Consider the following 22984-nt stretch of genomic DNA (forward strand, 5'->3'; position numbering starts at 1 on the left):
CACCGATCTCTTCAACAGATACCCGTTGCCACCGATCAACCACCCATTGCTGTGAGTTGGAACAGGGAACCCTGTACAGACCTGCAGAATCTGGGTCCTGTGGTCACGGACTATCTGAATGTTCACAGAGTGAAAACCCAATCCTGCTAACACCTTAAAATCCACATGGGTGTAATCATCTGCATGGATATATACCCATCTGCTGGTTGTGCAAATAAGGCTGACACATGCTCAGAGGCTAATGGAGGGACCCAAATCTTCAGTGTCAGAGGACAGCAATGTCCTGTAAGCTCCACGCTATGATGGACCCTTCACAACAAAACGTTTTTGAAGCTCAAACACAACCCTTCATCTCACCCCCAGAAACTCCTAACAACCCAGTCTCTGGCCCTCTTTTATACTGCGCTTGATTGAGAAAAGTGTCAAAAAGGTTTGTCTGCTTGTCCATGTGACAACCTTAATATCGCATGGGCAGTATAATATACCGGTCAGTTGGGGAGGTGATCCCCTGAAATGGCTGCATAATTGTCAGACGGAGTACCCAATCCATGCCTGTGCCCGCCGACTGAGATATCGCACAAGTGCGTGGTGGTGCGTGGTGACATTAGAATGCGTGTCCGGCATCGTCATGCCTTATTTCATCCGTTTCCAGGTCGGGCATGCGTCTGCCTGGGGCTTGTAAAAGTCTACCTCATGTGGCTTGGCCAAAAACTGGCTCAAAGATTGAATGCCAACTATTAGGGACACAATGCCCTAGTTCCAGATTAGGCAGAATAGACTGGCGAGTTTCCTAACCCTGTGAAGCGCTCTGTACTTGACTACTTCACGTGGGATGCTATCAACTCCTTGCCCATAGAAAGCTGTTTTATGGCCTTTGTGACTTCCACTTGAGAAGGCTCAAAACAAGCTCCTCTAGAGTGTGATGCTGTGGAAATCACTCAATGGTATAATTGGGTTGATGGTTCAGGAGATTGCTGAAACACTCTGCCCAACAAGAAAGAATTTTACTCCTATTTGTTGGGAGCTGATTGCAGTATATAGAGAGGATATGTATGACACTGCTGGTTGGAGGTCATATACTGATCATAGACCTTTATCAGCAGCTGCTTGCAGCTCATCAGTCTTGTTTTCCCACAGTCAGCTCTTCATCTCTCTTAGTTTGGCCTGCGCGATGGTATTTGACATTCCTGGCTTGTGATTTCTTGTCAGATATGGAAGATCTGTGAGCATTGTGCCCTTTGTCTAGCTTGCCTATGTCTTGGTCGTTGTTGTCAAACCAGTTTGATGCTTCTGTTTAACAAATCCTCGGACGTCAAATGCCAAGCTGCAAGTAACAGCCTTTAACTTTTGCCCAAGAATCTTCAATGCCAATATTGTCCTCCAGAATATCAGCAATTCCTGTGACTCGTTTGTGTTCCTGTTCTTGACAATGTTTTTAAAAACAATGACATCAACCTTCCTTTGTGACTTGACTCTGCCCAAGCGCCTTAGATTTTATCTTCAAAGACACAATACTCCTGACAAGTTGATGGTCAGACCAGCATTCTGAATCTCCAAGGGAGCAGGTAGAACTCGCATCCTTGAGCTATCTCTCTTGTACAGTAACATAGTTTGACATGTGCCAGTGATTGGATCTGGGGGAAATCCATGTTGTTTTTGATTTGCTTCTTGCTGGAAGATTGTGTTTTTAATGGTTAGGTCAAACCCGCTGCGCATAGAGAGTAGGAGCTGCCAATTGGTGTTTGCTCTGCCAGTAATGTGGCATCCTAGTACTCCTCTCCGTGTATTGTAGCCCATGCACACCGAATAATGAGTTTACCTACTGGGATATACCTCTAATTATCTTCCATAGGTCATTATAGAATGCTTCTTTTACTTCATCTGTACGCGTCATTGTTGGAGCACAGGTATTAATGAGTGTTGCACGCTGGTTCCTGGTGAGACTTAAACAAGGGACCATATATTGTTTGCTGATACCTGGAGGAAGTGCCAGTACAGATAAAAGGCCACAACTGACTCAAGGCTGGTCCTTGGACTTGCTAACCCAGCAGGATCTGTAGTCTGCAACAACTTCAAGTTGAGACTACTCTGGGAACCGCTTTGGGCGGCTATATTGTATCCACTCTGCATTCTGGCTATGAGGACAGTTCTGCGCTCTGGTCCCGTATCGTAGTCTAGGAGTATTCTGACATTCCATGAACCAAGCTTCATACGATAACCCGTAGTCTTTTACTGTAGATTTTTGACGATGGTGAATGGGTGGGGAGGTGTATGGAGAGAAGGCTGTGCTTGGGGTTCCTTTTCTGTCACCCTAACGCTACCTGTGTGAATTGCCAATGGCATCCTCTACTGTCCCTGTTGCCACTTTCCCTACAGGGCTTGATAAATCTGATGTATTGTTTGATAACTCACTGATTAATCTGCAAGTTGGTACAGGGAAAGGGCAGGAAAGTGGATGTGAGGAATATCAGTCCAGTCATGATCCTATTGAATGGCGGAGCAGGCTCGAGGGGTCGAACGGCCTACTCCTGTTCCTATTTCCTATGGTCTTAAATGGGTGTGGTTTGTGCAGAGCCTCACCCATGCTCTCAACCAAGGTAGCTAATCCTACACTGGAGCAATGCGTGACACAAATGTGGCAGCTGAAAATATGCTGTTTTGATTTTGGTGTTGTCCTAGAGGAGTTACTGAACCAGCTGAAGAGCCTCATCTACCCTTGACATGGCTGTCCAGTCCATTGCCACTATTTGTAATCTTCCGCACTGTCAGCCGATGTATATCTCACTAGTTAAGCCATAGCTGTGGGTTTTGAAATCAGAGTTGCCTTCTGCTAGGTGGACTGCCAATTAAAGCTGACGAGCCCTGCCAACACAAAGCTTTCTTGTTTAATGGAGCAAACACTCGCCTTCACAACTCTGCCCACAGTTTCAAACAGGTGGGCACATGAAGCCGAACAGTAGGATTTTGACTAGAAGAGGCTCTTTGAGACTCTGGCCATATTGGACTTTGTGTGGCTGAAGAGCATCTCAACTCTCTTCATCATCCCGGTCCTCCCTAATCCTTTGACCGCACATTGTTGGATTAATGAATTAAAAATGAGTCGGTGGGCATGTTACCACAATATCCTATTTACATGGTATATGCATGCAAACTTTAAACTTTATTGTTTGTTTGTTGGTAAAACAGTAAAACTAAAGGTTTGCAGCATTCTTTGATCATGAGTGCTTTATTTTCTTGCTGACTGAATGACGGTGGATGTTTGTTCAGTAAAATCACTCACATGATGTACATTCACCTGCAGAGAGTGTGTGCGTGCGTACTTTGGGTAGTCAATAATGATGAGCTATTCTTATACAAAATATAAACTGGAAATGTTATTTTATTTGGAACCTGTTTGTTCATCTTTGGAAACTAATCGCAGAGAAATATGAGGGGAGGAGTTAGCCAATCAACCCTTCCAGAGCACATTCACTTCAATCAATGGTGGACAACCGGGGGCCAAATAATAATAATAATCGCATATAGTCACAAGTAGGCTTCAATGAAGTTACTGTGAAAACCCCCGAGTCGCCACATTCTGGCTCCTGTTCGGGGAGGCCGGTACGGGAATTGAATCCGCGCTGCTGGCCTTGTTCTGCATTACAAGCCAGCTGTTTAGCCCATTGCGCTAAACCAGCCCCACTTGCGGCCCATCTGGGTTCTCAGTGCGGCCCACAAAACATTTTGTTCACCGTTGCCCACACAGAGGGTTGCCACATTCCACTGATTTCAATCCGCTTATTTTTTTCCTACCGATATGACTGAAGTGATACACACGTAAAACAAGGACAAATGAAGTGAGGTGTGTGCTGATTTCTCACAACATTGACAGTGAGAGCCGTGCACTCCCTCTGCATCCAAAGTGTAAATATATCTTCAGCTTTTACCATTCGAAGTTAATGATAGCTCTTAATATACAAGCGATTAAGCATTTTTTAATAACTTGTTATGAAACATTCACTGTGTATTAAATGTATTTAATCTTATTCATGGGTCATGGTTAATGAACAATCCTGATTTCAATAATAGGGCCCACTGAGATGGAAGGGGCCACTCATGCACCCTACTCAGCGTGCCTCAATGGCTAGCGTCCGGTGGCCTTGACATCCATCGTAATGAAGTGTTTTGAGAGGTTGGTCATGAGATACATCAACTCCATGCTCCCAGAATGCCTTGATCCACTGCAATTCATATTCCGCCACAATCAGTCCACAGCAGACGTTTTCTCCCTGGCCCTACACACGTCCCTGGAGCATCTCAACAACAAGGACTCCTATGTCAGACTCATATTCATTGACTACAGCTCTGCCTTCAAAACCATTACCCCAGCCAAGCTCATATCAAAGCTCTAAAACCTAGGACTTGGCTCTTCCCTCTGCAACTGGATCCTCGACTTCCTGACCCATAGACCACAATCAGTAAGGATAAACAACAACATCTCCTCCACAATCGTCCTCAACACTGGGGCCCCGCAAGACTACATACTTAGCCCCCTACTATACTCCCTGTACACACATGACTGTGGGGCAAAGTTTGGCCCCAACTCCATCTACAAGTTTGCTAATGACACGACTGTAGTGGGTCGGATCTCAAACAACGATGAGTCAGAGTACAGGAGGAAGATGGAGAACTTAGTTGTGTGGTGTAACGATAAAAATCTCTCCCTCAATATCAGCAATACTAAAGAGCTGGTCATTGACTTCAGGAAGCAAAGTGCCATACACACCCCTGTCTGCATCAATGGTGCCGAGGTGGAGATGGTTGACAGCTTCAAATTCCTAGGTGTGCACATCACCAACAATCTGTCCCTGTCCACCCACATTGATGCTACGACCAAAAAAGCACAACAGCGCGTATACTTCCTCAGGAAACTAAGGAAATTCGGCATCGATTCTGAACAATTTTTATAGATGCATAAAAAGCATCCTATCTGGCTGCATCACAATCTGCTATGGCAACTGCTCTGCCCAAGACCATAAGAAACTACAGAGAGTGGTGAACACAGCCCAGTCCATCACTGAAACTGCCTCCCATCCATTGACTCTGTCTACACCTCCCGCTGCCTTGGGAAAGCACGCAGCATCAAAGACCCCTCCCACCCGGGTTATTCTCCCATCCAACCTCTTCCATTGGGCAGGAGATACAAAAGTCTGAGAACACGCACCAACAGTTTCAAAAACAGATTCTTCCCCGCTATGACTCCTGAATGACCCTCTTATGGTCTGAACTGATCTCTCCACACATCTTCTCTACTGAGTAGCACTATACTTCATATGCTTCACCCGATGTCTATGTATTTACGTTGTGTATTTATTGTATGTCCCATGTTGTTCATGTATGGAGCAATGTGCCTGGACCGTACACAGAACAATATTTTTCACAGTACCTCGGTACACATGACAATAAATCTAAATCTAAATCACTAACCTAGGTTGTCCATCATCGAATTAGATCATGGTTGATCTGTGTGTCAGCACCATTTACTCACTCCCATTTCATATTGTGTGATGAAGGGCGCATTTAATTAATAAAAATCTTTCTTCATAGATAGAATCTACTTCATAGAATTTACAGTGCAGAAGGAGGCCATTCGGCCCATCAAGTCTGCACTGGCTCTTGGAAAGAGCACTCTACCCAAGGTCAACACCTCCGCCCTATCCCCATTACCCAGTAACCCCACCCAACACTAAGGGCAATTTTGGACACTAAGGGCAACTTATCATGGCCAATCCACCTAACCCGCACATCTTTGGACTGTGGGAGGAAACCGGAGCACCCGGAGGAAACCCACGCACACACGGGGAGGATGTGCAGACTCCGCACAGACAGTGACCCAAGCCGGAATCGAACCTGGGACCCTAGAGCTGTGAAGCAATTGTGCTATCCACAAGGCTACCGTGCTGCCCTTTCAACCTCAGTCTACTGAAAAGTCCAGGTTGGCCCAGGACCCACGGCCATCTGGGGGAAAAGAGATTTCTAGACTTCCACTGCTCTTTGCATGGAAATGTACTTCCTGTTTTCCCAACCAAAATCTGGACTCCCCACAGAAATGTACCTACCCTATGGAACCCTTAAATCATTTTAGACACCTGAATCAGATCAACTCTCAACCCAATTGGGAGTGTAAGTGTTGCACTCTGCCTCTCAAATCCGGATCAGAATTTGTCAGTTTTTATTAATTAAAATACTGCCTAAAAAATCCCCCTCGGTCTGAACATGCACTTTTCTCATTGCCAGCTTCCATTTCTCATTTGTCAAACAACTCAATTCAAATAAAACACAAGAGGGTGTTTGAAACCAGCCTAGCGATAAAGTGGGTGTTGTTGCTGTGTAATTAAAATAAAAACAGAAAGTGCTGGAAATACTGAGCCGGTCTCGCAACTTCTGCAGGAGAGAAACAACTGAGTTCATGTTTCAGGTCGGTGACATTCCAGCGGGAGTGTTGCTGACATGGGAACGGATCGAACTCACAATAACACTTGGAAGGTGAGCAAATCCTCGCCAGGCTCTCCTGCTCTGAGCCTCTACTCCTCAATGCGTTTGCTCTTTGAGGTGAAAGCTGTGTGTGTGTGTGTGAGGGTGAGATCTTAAACATCTTGCAGCAACATGACTGAATTCCCTCTTCTGCTAGATCGCCAGTCAAGCAGTACAACAAGGAGCGGCAGGAGGTCAATCAAGGTACTAATGGGAGGCGTCTTTCTGGTTAAAAACTCGGTAATTTACACCGAGATCTCCAGTAGGAGACTTCACCCCCAATCCCTTCTCTCAATCGCAAACCAGATATTAGCTCCCCCTGTTTGCCATAGCACAGTAGGCATTGCACCTTCGCACCTAATGCTCAGAAAGTGTGTTTATAAGAAGCCTCCTGAGTGATACCTCGCGTTACTACAAACAGTTTATTTTATACTCTGAGCAACTCTTACACCTTCCCGTGTATCTTCGCGTGCTCCGGGAGAGCTCCCGCGTTACCATCACATGACTCCTTATGTACCCGCGTCATCGCAGCATCCAGTTGACCATTCAGTCTACATCTTCCCCGTTTAAGTTGGGACAACCGGTGTAACAGTGTCCAATACTGTATACTGTATACAAATTAAACAGCTAACATTACGTAGGTATTTACACTGTGAGAAACATGGATGAGGCTGCCGCAGCTGATGCATAGCCCATTGCGTCTCCTTTCCCCCGTCCCTTTTTCTAAAAAAACAGTGGGCACAATTCTTCCATCGGGAGACTAAGTGCCGGCGCTGGAGCGAAAACCGGAGTGTTTCACTCCGGCGCCGGAGGCCGTTCCCAGCCCCCTATTCTCTCACCCCCGGGGGGGGGGGGCTAGGAGCGGCGCCGTGTCATTTACGCGCGCCGAGCCTTGGCGGCGCGTAAAAGTGGCGCCGCGTAAATGTCATGGCCGGCGCCGCGTAAATGACGTCATCCACACATGCGCAGGTTGACCGGTGCCAATCCGCGCATGCGCTGTTGCCGTCCTCCCCGCGGCCGCCCCGCAAGAAGATGTCGGATGGATATTGCAGGGCGGGCGGAGGAAAGGAGATCCTCCTTCAGAGAGGCCGGCCCACCGATCGCAGGCCAGACCCCTTTTGAGTCCCCCTCCGGTGCAGGAAACCCCCCCCCCCCACAGGCGTTCCCGCTGGCAGCGACCAGGTGAGGCCGGCGCCGGCGGGAAGCCATCATGTTGGGCAGGCCGCTCGGCCCATCCGGGCCGGAGAATCGCCGCTCGCCCATTACAAACAGTTAGCGGCGATTCTCCGAGCGGCCAGCCGTGATTCTCGCCGTGCCAATTTGGAGGGGGTGGGTGAATCGCGTGCGGGTGCCGGTGCGGCGTGGTGGGACTCGTGCGGTGCCATGGCGATTCTCCCACCCGGCGTGGGGGGGGGTGGGAGAATTCCGCTCAAAAGCTGTGTCCATGACATAGGAGGACTAGTCCATGACATAGTCCTGGAACGTTGTATTTGGTTTAGTCATATGTCCTGAGCATGTGATTGTGCCAGCTGGATATGCTTTCGGATTGGTTCTCTCAGGCATCCTTTCCATGTACCCAGTGGTGATGGGGCTTGCTGCATCGGCCTCTGACAGAGGTTCCATTTTCACTGGCATAGGGGACCAGGATTGTGGGCTGGATGGCTAGGGTGCTCTGGTGGTTGGTAGTGATGTTCTGATCCCTCCAGCAGGTGATGCCGGTTTTGTATGTAGTGGACACTGTCCAAGGTTGCCACATAAATGTTTGGCTGTGGAGCAGCTGTGTACCACCGTCAATTTGTTGTGGCTGTGTGGTTTAGATCCTAACCGTTTGACCAGGTGTTAAAAGGCAGATACTATGAGCATTTTGAACATACATTCTATCTCTTAGTCAATGCTCCATGAGGGACTCACTCAGGTTGGTTTTGATGTTCGGCTGCAAGAGGGCCTTGACAATGTGCGCCAGGAGAATACTCACTGTGCTGATCAGGGCAGACCCTGATTTGTCAGGCTGAGGAGTGCAGCCATAGCAATCTGTGTGATCTCAGGAACATTTCCTCAAGTAGCTGCTTTTCTGAGTGTACCGCCTGTTTCGGCAGGCCATTTGTCTTTGGGTATAGGGGGCTACTCGTAATGTGCTCAAAGTCCCATGTGTGCAAAGTTCCAAACTCACTGGAGACGAATTGGCCAGCGTTGTCCGCCATTACCCTCAGGGATACCAACTGTGGAAAAATGCCCCTTGAGCTTGATTATAACTGTTGCTCTTCATCTCAGGGAGGTTGAGTTTAGTGTCTCTGGAGAGAGGTGTGGATGACAAATCGCTGGCCACGCAGTATCGGTGCATCTTATACAGTTATTTAATCTCTGATGGCGAAAATGTGCGTATCTAGTGGGGAAGCTCTCTTGAAAACTCGGGCCAATTACATTGTGAAACTGTCTGCATGTCATATCCACCTGTAGGCTATCCCTGAGTTCCTGATTCTACACGGGGTGAGCACCTCTATAGTTATGACGTCGATGTGCTCCTCATGATCAGCCTGGTCAGAGGTGGGGAGGAAGGCTCTGGAAAGGGCAGCAGCTCGTTACCACATTTGTAGGATGACACTGAGCTTGTAGCTTTGTAGCTTTAGCATCATGTGCTGCAACTGTGCAGGCTTGACGGGTCTCGGTGTCAGTGAGGGCCCTGATGCCATTCTGGATGCAGATTGCGCTAAGTCCGTGCTGGGAGGTATCTGCTGATAGGAGTACAGGTGCTCGAACATCAAAGTATTGTAGCACTGGCGTGGCTGAGAGTGTCTGTTTGAGCCTGTCGAACAGCTGTATGGTGCTCCTGTCAAGACCATTCAACATCTTGGTGGAGGAGCTAACAAAAGGAGTCCAGTAATCTCACTGTAGCAAGGAATGAACTTAGAAAGATAATTTGTCATACCAAGGAAACGCTGTAAAGCTTGCTCATCCACAGGAATGGGCATCTATCATATAGCTGTCATCTTGCCTGGATCTGGCTTCACACCATCAGCTATGAGTAAATGACCCAGCTTCTTGCTGCTAACAAGAGGGAGCTGCTTTTAAGCACTCCCTCACTACTCCGAGTCAACACACCAGCATGGCAGCGCACAGGCCTGCTCCTCGCTTTGATGATGCCGACCTGGCCAGGCTTCATGATGCTCTGATGTGCATCCTGGGCACACGCCTAGATGTAGCATTAGAGCACGAAAAATCAATGAGAGTGAGGAGCATTGAGTGGCCACTGGGGGCTTCACTATCTGCAGCCGGGGGGGAATGGAAATGTAAAATGTTCACTATTAAAACATGTAACACCTGACACATGTGAAACCTCTGTCATGTTAATCTTCACAGCAGGCCTGCCTGCACCCTCGCCCCGTGTTGGCCTGCACTCCCCTCACCCCCTGACCTCTCCCCCATCCCCCCAGGCACAGTTGTTCAAGATCAAAAGCCCCCGATGCAGACCCCGTTCAGAGGATGGGTGTGAGCGGAGCACCAGAGTTTTATACACGTTGAGTTATCCTCACTCTCCTGCCTTGTATAGTGACCCGCTGACAGTGCCAACACAGGCCCATCACCCTGGAGCTATGTTATACAGACCATTGGTGAGTGGAACAGGGTGGTCAGGAAGGGGGGAAATGGGGGAGGAGATTTGGGGGAAGGAGGGAAATCGGAAGGGGGATTGAGGGGGTAGGAGGGAAATGGGGGTGGGAGAATTGGGGAAAGGAGTGAAATGGGAGAAGGCAGGAATGGGGTGAGAGTGGATTGGGGGAAGGAGGGAAATGGAGAGGAGTTGGGGGAAGGAGGGAAATGGGGCATGGGAAAGAAGTGGGAGGAGTTGAGCTGACTGACACAGCTTCGTCCTATGAGAATCTGGAGATGATGAGCACCTCCCTGGTCCTCCTGGCATGTCAGACCCTTATCACCACCTGTCCTCCATCCTCCGTCTCTGCCTTGGGCCCATCTTCCAGCCCCCACTGCTCTGCCTACTTCTCAGACAAGACCGCATGTCGCTCCTCCTCCTTCAGCATTCCTCTGAGCCAGGTTGTGGAGGACACAGCTGACCACCACAAAGCAGGAGACAAAGTAGGTGTAGTGCAAGGCATACCAGAGCAGCCCACACACTGAAACCGCATTTTGAGCAGTCCGATGCACCACTCAATGACAGTATGGGTGACAACCTTGGTCTCCGCCTCGGTCTCAGGTCTCCGCACTGGCATCATCAGCCATGATATCCTGCCTTCTTCCCCACGAGCCAACCCGTCATCCTGGGGTGGTCCTCGAAGACACCAGGAATCTCCGAGTGCCCCAGAATGTAACTGTCATGCACACTCCCTGAATAACGGGCACACATGTGGATGATATGGAGGCGGGTGGTCACACACAATTTGAACATTTAAGGAGTGGAATCCCTTCCTGTTAATATAGGGCACTCACTGATTACTCGGTGTGCGCACGGTCGTCTCCTGGATCTGGGCATCGTGGCGAGGGCAGAAAGTCCTGCACCCCGGGCCTGATCCAGCTCAAGGTGACTCAATGGTGATAAAGTTTGATGCCTGGGCATATAGAGCATCCATCACCTGCCGCGTACACATGTGGGCTGTAGATTGTGAAATTCCACACAGGTCCTCCCCTCGAGCCCTGGAATGACCCAGTGGCATAAAAGATGAGGGTTGTGGTGACCTTCACGGCCACCGGGAGTCCTCCTTGTAGTGATATCATGGTTGTGCTGTGATCCACCGATTGACCACTAGGGGTCTCATTAGTATATAAGCGAATGTTAGAGTCAGGTGACCTCAGACTGATTAGGGAGTTGGGAGAGAGATTGCTTGTGCATGTTCATACTATTATTTGACTGTTTTGTATATATTTGACCCACAGTTAATATTAATAAATCATTTATAGCTTTAGCTACAAGTGTTCTTGTAATATAAATCAGGCTATCCGACAAGAACATTACATGGTACCAGGGTTGAATGGTATTAAACACTGAGAAAAAACTATCACCAAGCCTGCCACGTGGTCTACAGAGATTTGAAGATTTTACAGACTGCAACAATTAACAACCTAGAACGATTCAGCCTCCTGACCAAGCCCAAACCCCGCTAAGTATGTTCCCCTCCACCCCCCTCCACTGAGCACAGGGGCAACAGCTCCGCTGCCTTTGAGTTGCATAGAAATGGCAATTCAGTCCCCCTCAGAAACCATCGCCCCAGCTTCACGTTTTTGAAAAGAAGTACTAAACGACGCCTGCGTGGTTTCTCACTGGGAAGTCAGGTGATTCCCAGGGAGGCAGCTGCATTCGACTTTAATCTCACTAATGAGATTTAAATGAATGTAAATGAGGATTCATGATATTCTCATCACCTTTGGGTGAGATCTGGAATGTGCCATCGGGAACAGGCCAGGCGAATTGCAAAATAGTTTGCGCCCGGCGCGAATCTTGATTTTGGCCGTTCCCACTATTCACCCTGCACGCCCCAATCCACGCCGAGCACTGTGCAGTGGGTAAATTGCGTCCATAGGCTCCTGAAAGAAACCGCCATTTCTGCTTCTGCTGAACCGAAAGACCATTTCCCAGAAATGGCTGCATTAACCTGAGTGTGATAATTATTTGCTGGATTTAGTTTATGGAGTTACTTAATATTAGATGTTATTTGGAAAAAGGGCTGTCTCAGAGTTTCAGGTAACATAGGTAGTTTGAGACCAAGGGATAGTTTCATGTCACATTTTGTGTGTATAAGTGTCATAGTGTATTATAGTCCTTCTTGTTGTGTGTGCTTTTGGTTTTCTTTTAAGTCAATAAATATTCTTTATTAGTTGTTCACACAATGACTGGACTGCTCCTCATTGGGTTTACATTACTCCTCATAGTATACCAGAAAAAACACAGACATCACCTCGAGCCAGTGTTCCAATTTACCTTTCTGGGTTTTGGGATATCCTCGCATTTAACATCAGCGTGGTTTGTAACATCTTGTGTGAGTCATCTTGCATCACACGTTATGCATGGTAGCACAGTGGTTAGCACTGGTGCTTCACTGCTCCAGGGTCCCAGGTTCGATTCCCGGCTTGGGTCGCTGTCCGTGCAGATCTGCACGCTCTCCCTGTGTCCGTGTGGGTTTCTGGTTTCCTCACACAAGTCTCGAAAGACGTGCTTGGCAGTTGAATTGGAGGTTTTGAATTCTCTCTCTGTGTCCCCGAACAGGCGCCGGAATGTGGCGACTCGGCGGTTTTCACAGTAACTTCATTGCAGTGTTAATGTAAGCCAACTTGTGACAAAAAAGTATATTATTATTATTATTACAGGGAGCTTATCAATGAATAGGTCCTTGTACTCCATCCTTTTTTGGGCTTGGTTCCCCAGTGTCATGCTCTCCCAAAGACCCAAGATCTGAACATAGAACATCGAACATACAATGCAGAAGGAGGCCATTCGGTCCATTGAGTCTGCACCAACCCACTTAAGCCCTCACTTCCACCCTATCCCCGTAACCCAATAACTCCTCCCAACCTTTTTGGACACTAAGGGCAATTTAGCATGGCCAATCCACCTAACCTGCACGTCTTTGGACTGTGGGAGGAAACCGGAGCACCCAGAGGAAACCCACGCAGACACAGGGAGAACGTGCAGACTCTGCACAGACTGTGACCCTGCGGGGTATCGAACCTGGGACCCTGGCACTGTGAAGCCACAGTGCTAGCCACTTGTGCTACCGTGCTGCCCACATTGTCTGGTTGACAATCTGAAACTTGAAGCTTCCCTGTGTGCAATGGATCTATCCATGCGGATAGTTTGTCCACCATACGCCAAAAGGTCCACCTGGTTGTTAGAATCTAGTACTGCATATGTGTCCTGTTCCTGCAACATTTACCTGGCAGAACGCTGCACTTTGCTGCGGCGTAAATCTATGGTCGCGATTTACCCGAATGGGGACAGAATCCCGTAGTACGAGATTAGCCGGGTTTTTCCCAACGTTCAGAGCACCGAGAAACACCCCGCTATCTAATGCCCATCCGGGTAGATCAGGGGCCTCAGCAGGGAACTCCCCGACAAGGCCGCACTCAGCCCTGTTTTCCGCACTGAGGAACTTCGCTTGCCGGAACTCCACAGTGCAACGAGAGATCGGGACGCCAGCTTTCCAGACCCGACATGACCCCTGTCCCTGCCCCTAGCTCTAACTCACTACAAGGGGGACCCAGGATTCCCAAATGGCACCAGCAGTGCCAAGGTACCACCCTGCCCAGAGGCAATGCACCTGGGGGCCTTCAAAACCCTGGGAGACACCCACAAGTGCTGTTCCAGCTGGTCCCTGTTTGTGGAGACCAGTATGAATGGCACTCACACAATGTCTCCAAGGCTAGGGAATTAGATCCAACACCTTGGGTAGAACTTGGGAACTCATATTAGAGTGAGACTTGCTGTCTCACTGTAATATGCAGATTTGTCAGGTGGGTGGGATTCACATCACAACGTCTTGTGGTAGATCGTGCATGGCGAGCTAGATAGATCCCGGAAGTAGGATCTCCTGGCATTTATTGTTTGCGTTGCACCGTGCCACGCTGCTTTTTGGTGCAACGCGACCGGCAGATCTTGCCCTATACTTTTCATTTAGTGTTGCTGCAGGCAATGCTCAAGGTGGTGAAAATCTCACCCTTTTCTGTGATGGTGTCCACACTGTCACAGTAGTGATTTTGAAGCTTCAGTGGTTTTGTTGCTCAGGTTGAGCAATTTGTTTACCTTGTTCTTGCTCCGTTCCCTGGAGGAGTGATCGGCTGCAATGTGGCTAATGGCATAGAAAGGCTACTGTGGTTTAGATCTCCAATATTTTGCAAACAGATTTCAGTTACTGACTTTGTTGCAGTGTTTACCAATCATGAAAGATGCAGTTTTTTTCTGTGAGTGTTGGCTGCCACGGCTGGGGCAGAGTATGCCCTGGACCACGAAAACCTCTGTTTCTTGCCTTAACTCCTTGCTGCTATTTTTCTGACGACTCATTCAGTAGAGATGCTGATGGCTGATTGCAGTGTTCGATCTTTTTCGTAAAGTAACAGCTTGTGGACAAGATCACTATGGACCCCACACACAATGTGATCCCTGACGAGGTCACCGGTAAGGGTGCTAAACTGCATAAGGTCATAGTGTAGGACTGAACCAATTCATCAAATTTTTGGTTGATAGTAATAAACCCGTGCCTATCGAGTCAGATGTTCTTCCCTGGCAAGCAAATTTTCTCAAACGTTTTTAACAATATTTCGGGGTCCTCTTTCTCCTCGTCCGTTTGGAAAACAAAAGATTCAAATTTCTTGACGGCCTCGGGGCCTGTTAAGGTTAGTAAAGTGTGCCCCTGTACTTTCTTGGATTTGTCTGACAGACTAACATCGCAGTAGATGTGCCACTCATTTTCAAGCTTTGCCCCGTTGTCCACAATGTTTTCATCGAACATGAGCGTGTCGATGTGGCAAAGTCCCGAGGTCATTCTGCCAACTCCTGACACTGTGTAGAAGTGCTGGATTCCAGTGATCGGCGACCAAGGACATAGAAAAATAACAGCTTATTGTACACTATGAGCAGCTCTTACATGCTGTGTCTGCCCACGCATTGGAGAGAACCTCTGTGCCACAGATATGTGTCCCCTTATGTACCCGCAGCATCCATGTGACTACCTGGTCTACATATACCTATCTCCAACTTCCAGGAATGTTAACCCTTTCCTTCAATTGACATTAATTTTTAACATTGTGTGTAGAAATATTAATAGATTCTACTCCTGAGTTTTGATAAACAATGCAAGATATATACACTTGGGACAAGTTCTCGGATGCAAGGAATTCAAATCCTCAATGGATTTAAAATAGGCCAAAATGTAACAAGGATAAGCACTGCAAACAAAATCTTTGAGATTTACAGCAGAGGCAGGGATTAGAGATGCTATTTATTTCAATACTGAATAGGAAACAATAGATCTCTTGCCCTTTCTATTATTTTGAGTGTTATTGTGTGCTCTTAACCTTGGTTTAAACATTGCCAGACGCTGGTCATGAAGGAACAACCCACATTCCCCCACTCCCTGTAAATGATGCAGATTGTTGGTGAAGGAAAGGAGACTGAAGAAAGTTTGGTAGAGGGTGGACAAAGCTATTCCAACTATTTGTTCACAGGTCAGGCTGCACCTCTAGAGAAAAACAGGGTTACGATTTCAGGCCCATGGCTTTCCACTGCCACCCTTCTTCCAGGAAGGCCCATCTCTCCGGGATTTCTTTGCAAAGGAACATGTGAGTTAGGAGCAGGTGTAGCCACGCAGCCCTTCAAGCCTGCTCCACCATTCAATAAGATCATGGCTGATCTGACTGTAAACTCCCACCTACTCCAAATAGCCTTCACCCCATTGTTTGTCAAGAATCTGTCTAGCTCTGCCTTGGAAACATTCAAAGATTCTGTTTCCACCTCCTTTTTAGGAAGAGAGTTCCAAAGACTCACTACCATTTGAAAGAAAACATTTCTCCACATCCCTGTCTTAAGTGGGCGACCCCTTAGTTTGAAACAGTGACCCCTAGTTCAAGATCCTCCCACAAGAGGAAACATCCTCTCCACATCCACCCTGTCAAAACCCCTCAGCATCTTATATGTTTCAATCAAGTCGCCTCTTACTCTTCTAAACTGTAACGGATACAGACCTCACCTCTCCAGCCTTTCCTCATAGGACAACCCGCCTATTGCTGGTTTTAGTTTAATAAACCTTCTCTGAACTGTTTCTAAATCATTGACAACTTTCCCTTAAATAAAGAGACCAATGCTGAACAAAATACTCCAGAGGTGGCCTCACGAATGTCTTGAACAACTGAAGTGTTATCTCTCTACTTGTGTATTCAGTTCCCCTCACAATAAATTATAACATTCTATTCGCTTTCCTAATTGCTTGCTGTACATGTATAATATGTTGTAATTCATGCATTCGGACACCCAGATCCCTCTGAATCTCCAGGCTCTGCAATCTCACACCATTTCAATAATAAGCTTTTTTATTCTTCCTGCCAAAATGGAAAATTCCACATTTTCCCACATTATACTCAAGTTGACCAGATCTTTACCCATGCACTTAATTTGTTTACATCCTCTTGTAGCTTCCTTATGTCCTCTTCACAACTTACTTAGCTACCTACTTGACTCTTTTCTCATGTTCACTTTCTCTTTTTTTTATATTTTAATTCAATTTTTAACATATTAACATTTTAAATGTACAACACAACAAAGTAGAATAACAAAAACCGCAAACCAGCCCCCCCCACCCCCACTTAGCAGCTGAGGGTAACCAACTCTTTGAAGTGTAATATAAACAATCCCCATCTCCTGTGGAATCCCTCATTCGCCCCCTTCAAAACAAACTTCATAAGTTCATAAGAAACAGGAGCAGAATTAGGCCGTTCAACCCATCAAGTTTACTCTGCCATTCTATCACGGCTGATATGTTCATCATCTGTTACCTACAATGCTACAGACCAAGAGCTGGGGATTGCAAAATCAGCCAGAGCATCTCCTCCCTAGAACACATGACCTTGGAACGGGAGTAGGCAATTTAGCCTCCCGAGCCTAACACCCTCAATATAATCATGGCTGATCCCATCCTGGCCTCAACTCCACTGTCCTGCCCGTTCTCCAGAACCCTTCAACCCATTACCAATTTAAAATCTGTCTAACTCCTCCTTAAATTTACTCACTGTCCTGCATCCATCGCACCCTGGGGTAGCGAATTCCACAGATTCACAACCCTTTGGGAGAAGTAGTTTCTCCTCAAATCGGTTTTAAATTTGCCACCTCTTATTCTAAGATTAGGACATCTCATTTTAGAATACCCCACAAGAGGAAGCATCTGCTCCACGTCTACTTTATCCATATCTTTTAGCATCTTGAATACCTTGATTTGATCATCTCCCCATAATCTTCTAAACTCTAGAGAGTATAGGCCTAAACTGTTCAATCTCTCCTCAAACAACAAACCCCATATCTCTGGAATCAATCTACTGGACCTCCTCTGAACTGCCTCCAATCTTTCCTCAAATAAGGGGACCAAACTGTGCACAATACTCCAGGTGCGGTCTTACCAATGCCTTGTATAGTTGCAACAACACTTCCTTACCTTTATACTCAATTCCTTTTGCTATAAATGCCAACATTCCATTTGCTTTCCTTATTATCTGCTGCACCTGCATGCTCATTTTCTGTGACTCATGCATGAGGACACCAAGATTCCTCTGCACAGAGCACCTGAAGTCTCTCTCCATTTAAATAAGTTGTCTTTCCATTTTTCCAACCAAAATGCATGACCTCACACTTATCCACGTTAAGCTCTATCTGCCACATTTTGGCCCACTTTCTTAACCTATCTATATTCATTTGTAAGATTCTTATTTCCTCATTGCAACTTACTGTCCCACCTAATTTTGTGTCATCAATGAATTTGTCTGTAGAACCTTCTATCCCTGTATCCAAGTCGTTAATATAGATTGTAAAAAGCTGGGGCCCAAGGACCGAACCTTGTGGCACCCCACTAGTTGCATCTTACCATCCATAAAAAGATCCATTTATCCCAACTCTCTGTCTCCTGTCCATCAGCCAGTCTTCCATCCAAGCTAATAAATTATCCCTAATCCCATGTGATCTCACCTTGTGAATTAACCTGTGTGGCTCCTTTTCAAACGCCTTCCAGAAGTCCAGATATCCTACATCTACAGGATCCCCATTCTCCACTTTGCTTGTTACATCTTCGAAGAACTCTAGCAAATTAGTCAAACATGATTCGCCCTTCATAAAACCATGCTGACTCTGATGCATAGTCAAATGTCCTGATATTACATCCTTGATAATTGATTCTAACAATTTTCCTGCAACAGATGTTAAAGTAACTGGTCTATAATTTCCCATATTCTGCCTCCCTCCCTCTTTGAATACGAGCGTTACGTTAGCATTTTTCCAATAAACTGGAACCTGTCCTGTGTCCAGGGAATTTTGGAATATTATAACCAATGGATTCATGATCTCTGCTACCACTTCGCTTAACATCCTAGGATGTATGCCATCAGACCCTGGGGACGTGTCTGCCCTCAATCCCAAGATCTTGAGTACCATTTCCCTCTTGATGCTGATTGTTCCAATTTCCACCCTTTCTATTACCTCCGAATTGCCCATTCCAATAGGAGTAGTACTAGTGTCCTTCACTGTGAAAACTGAGGCAAATTATTGATTTAGCATCTTTGCCATTTCTGTTTTCCCCACTATTAATTCAATGGTTTCATCTTCCAAGCGACCAACATTATATTTACCTTAGCGACTCTCTTCACCTTTATGTACCTGTAGACCATATGACCGTAAGACATAGGAGCAAAATTAGGCCACTCAGCCCATCGAGTCTGCTCCACCATTCAATCATGGCTGATTTTTTTTCTCATCCCTAGCCTCCTGCCTTCTCCCCATAACCCCTGATCCCCTTATTAACCAAGAACCTATCTATCTCTGTCATAAAGGCATTCAGTGCTTTGGCCTCCACAGCCTTCTGCGGCAAAGAGTGCCACAGATTCACCAAGCTCTGGCTGAAGAAATTCCTCCTCATCTCTGTTATGAATACAGGGGCTGGTTTAGCACAGAGGGCTAAACATCTGGCTTGTTATGCAGAACAAGGCTAGCAGCGTGGGTTCAATTCCCATACCGGCCTCCCCGAACAGGTGCCGGAATGTGGCGACTATGGGCTTTTCACAGTAACTTAAATGAAGCCTACTTGTGTCAATAAGTTATTATTATTGTTATTTTGAAGAATCGTCCCTTTAGTTTGAGATTGTGTCCTCTGTTCCAGTTTTTCCTACAAGTGGAAACATCCTCTCCATGTCCACTCTATCCAGGGCTTGGACAGATCTCGCAGTGTCCTGTAAGTTTCTATAAGATCCCTCCTCATCCTTCTAAACTCCAATGAGTATAGACCCAGAGTCCTCAACCGTTCCTCATACGACAAGCTCTTCATTCCAGAGCTCACTCTTGTGAACTTCCTCTGGACCCTTTCCAAGGCCAGCACATCCTTCCTTAGATATGGGACCCAAAACTACTCACAATACTCCAAATGGGGTCTGACCAGAGCCTCATATAGCCTCGGAAGTACACCTCTGATCTTATATTCTAGCCCTCTCGACATGAATGCCAACATTGCATTTGCCTTCCTAACTGCTGACTGAACCTGCACTTCAACCTTAAGAGATTCTTGAACAAGGGCCCCCCAATCCCTTTGTGCTTCTGATTTTCTAAGCATTTCCCCATTTAGAAAATAGTTTATGCCTCCATTCCTCCTTCCAAAGTGCATAACCTCACACTTTTCTACTTTCTATTTCATCTGCCACTTCTTTGCCCACTCTCCTAGTCTGTCCAAGTCCTTCTGCAGCCCTCCTGCTTCCTCAATACTACCTGTCCCTCTACAGATCTTTGTATCATCTGCAAACTTAGCAACAGTGCCTTCAGTTCCTTCTTCCAGTTCATTGGTATATATTGTGAAAAGTTGTGGTCCCCGCACAAACCCCTGAGGCACACCACTAGTCACCGGCTGCCATCCTGAAAAAGACCCCTTTATCCCCTCTCTCTGCCTTCTGCCAGTCAGCCAATCCTCTATCCATGCCAGGATCTTACGCTTAACACCATAGGCTCTTAACTTATTTAACAGTCTCCTATATGGCATCTTGTCAAAAACCTTCAGGAAAACTAAATAAATCACAGCCACTGATTCTCCTTTGTCTAACTTCCTTGTTCCCTCCTCAAAAAACTCTAACAGATTTGTCAGACATGACCTCCCTTTGACAAAGCCGTGCTGACTCAGTCCTATTTTATCATGCACTTCCAAGTACTCCGCGATCTTATCTTTAATAATGGACTCTAAAATCTTATCAATAACCAAAGTCAGGCTAACCGGCCTATAATTACCCGTCTTCTGCCTCCCTCCCTTCTTAAACAGGGGTGTTACATTAGCCACTTTCCAGTCCTCTGGGACCCTCCCTGCCTCCAGTGATTCCTGAACAATCTCCACCAATGTCTCCACAATCTCCTCAGCTATCTCTTTTAGAACCCTGGGGTGTAGTCCATCCGGTCCAGGTGATTTATCCACCCTCAGACATTTCTGTTTCCCCAGAACTTTCTCCTTTGTGATGGTCACTACACTCACCTCTGCCCCCTGATTCTGTAGAAGCTTTTTTTTCCTACTCATCAGAAGTTACGGAGTGAGATACTCTGTATACATCCCATCCACTTCCAAGATTTCCTCATCAGCAGCTGCGGCTCCTCTCTTGCCTTCCTATCCACCTGAGCTTTAAACGAGATGGCCTTACCCCTTCAGCAGCTCTAAAACCAGCAATGATGAGACCTCCCCATTCCTATTGAACCCCACATAGTCAGCAATCGCCTTTCCCATCTTTACACCAAAATTCGGATCCGCTAGCAGCCCCACATCCAACCTCCACACCTCTGTGCCGGCCCCTTCTCCAAGACCACATTCACCAAATGTGCAGCATGATCCAAAATAACAATCTCCGAGTATTCCGCCTTTCTCACCCCTTGACGACAACCACTGCCCCATAATAAAGAAGCCGATCCTTGATTACAGATTATGCACTGTCGAAAAGAACGAATACTCCCTACACCCGGATACAAAAACTGCCACGGATCCGCTTCCCCATCTCCTTCATAATCACAGCCAACACCTTTGCCCCCCCGAGGGGGTCAGCGAGCCTGGCCTAGACCGATCCACCTTCGGATTCAACACTGTATTTAAATCCCCACCCAGAATTAGTTGATGCGTATCCAAATTCAGTATGGCAGCCACCATCCTCTTCATAAACCTTACATCCCAATTCGGGGCATACACACTGACCAATGCCACCAACCTCCCTTCCAAAACACCTGTCATGATTTCGTGCCTCCCCCCGATTCGCCACTACCTTCTCCATCTGAAACCTCACTCTCTTACCTACCAATATCGCTACCTACCTTCGAGCCCTGCTACCGAACTTTGAGTGAAACACCTGACTCACCCAGTCCTGCCGAAGCCTCACCTGGTCCTTCGCTCTCAAGTGCAACAGCACCACGTCGCCTCTCAAGTTCTTCAAATGCAACAAGACTCTCGCTCATTTCACCGGTTGATGCACGATCAATTGCACAAAGATGAGAGTTGAATACAACTGAGGCTTTATTGCTCTAAGATGTGTGGCCTCCCACAGAAGCTGGTGAAATGGCTGCTGCGCGGAGGACACTCATATTTATACTCTGCCTAGTGGGCGGAGCCAGCAGGCAGAGACTACCGTCGTACCTGTAGTACAGGTCTTGCCATACATCACCTATTATAGGTGCAACAGTGGTTTACCACATTCACCCCATGTTAAAATTGAGTCCGGCTGGGGTGGTGGAGAATTATATACAACAGCTGAATTTTACATGTACAATTTTTGTGAGAAAAAAAATGTCTTTTGAAGTCCAGTGGACCAGTTAGAGATTCAACCGGTCCGGGGCCTTGATGTGCTGCTGGGAGCGACACAGTGGTGGGGCGATGCCGATGCTGGTCTGGTCTTCGGTGACTCCGGGAGCGTGCCAAAATCCTCTTCATCCTCTGGTGTGGGCAGTGGGAGGACGGATGGTCCTGGGGGGGTTGCTGCTGGGAGCGCCGGGGGAGGGGAGGGTGGCGCCTGGCGGAGGGGTATGTGGTTTACCACACCGGTCCACCCAACCCCCGCACGTTTCACGTTACCATTTGGACCGGGAGTCTCTTAAACCCACCCACTCCCTCCTGCCAGTCATGATCACTGTCCCCAGCCCTGCCCAGCAAACGGGACCAACCCTAGCCCTAGCCACTGTCAACCTGCTACCCCTTCCTCCCTTCCCAGAAACCCCCCTACTACTTCCTCTCGAAGCCATTACTCTCTGCATAATCCTCATCCCCCCAATATTCACACCTCCCAAGCCCATCAAAACCGTTCCACACAGGTTCCGATAGCTATGGCTTTCCCCCCACCTCGCTCCCATTCACTAGCCAGCTTGTGTTTGCTAGCGAGGTAGCCCCTGCCAGAGACCCCTCTCCCACATAAAAAAAACAACATCAACACCCTCCACACCCAAACCATCCAAAACAACCCAACATAATAGACCCGCAAACAAAGCAAAACAAACCTCAACATATTACCCAATGTCCCAAAATCCTCTCCTCACAACCACAGCATGAGAGAAGACAAAGTCCAAAATCAGTTCAGCCCCGGTCCATCAGCTTTCATGAGTGCCTCCGCCTTCTTTGCTATCTCAAAGTAATATTTCTTGGAGTTATGCGTAACTCTCAGCTTCTCCGGGTAGATCACACCAAACCGCATGTTACTCTTGTACAATGCTGTCTTTGTCCTATTGAAGGCCGCCTGCCAGCTCTGCCATGAGATATTGGTATATACAAATAGCACT

At 47.2% G+C, this 22984-nt stretch overlaps 1 protein-coding gene across 3 annotated transcripts in view; it reads left to right on the plus strand.

Moving 5' to 3' along the window:
* The first annotated feature begins 6425 nt into the window (after positions 1–6425).
* The window catches only part of LOC140426599 (uncharacterized), a 68906-nt gene continuing 52347 nt past the window's right edge, over positions 6426–22984 (plus strand). The window contains exon 1 of one of the 3 annotated variants that reach the window (XM_072511560.1): positions 6426–6717. In XM_072511560.1, the coding sequence (XP_072367661.1) occupies positions 6646–6717 (72 nt within the window). In that variant the 5' untranslated portion in view covers positions 6426–6645. The remainder of the gene's footprint in view (positions 6718–22984) is intronic. The other 2 variants (XM_072511558.1, XM_072511559.1) reach the window with 2 other exon arrangements.

This window comes from Scyliorhinus torazame, chromosome 7, assembly GCF_047496885.1.
Source record: "Scyliorhinus torazame isolate Kashiwa2021f chromosome 7, sScyTor2.1, whole genome shotgun sequence".
NCBI classification, from domain to species: domain Eukaryota; kingdom Metazoa; phylum Chordata; class Chondrichthyes; order Carcharhiniformes; family Scyliorhinidae; genus Scyliorhinus; species Scyliorhinus torazame.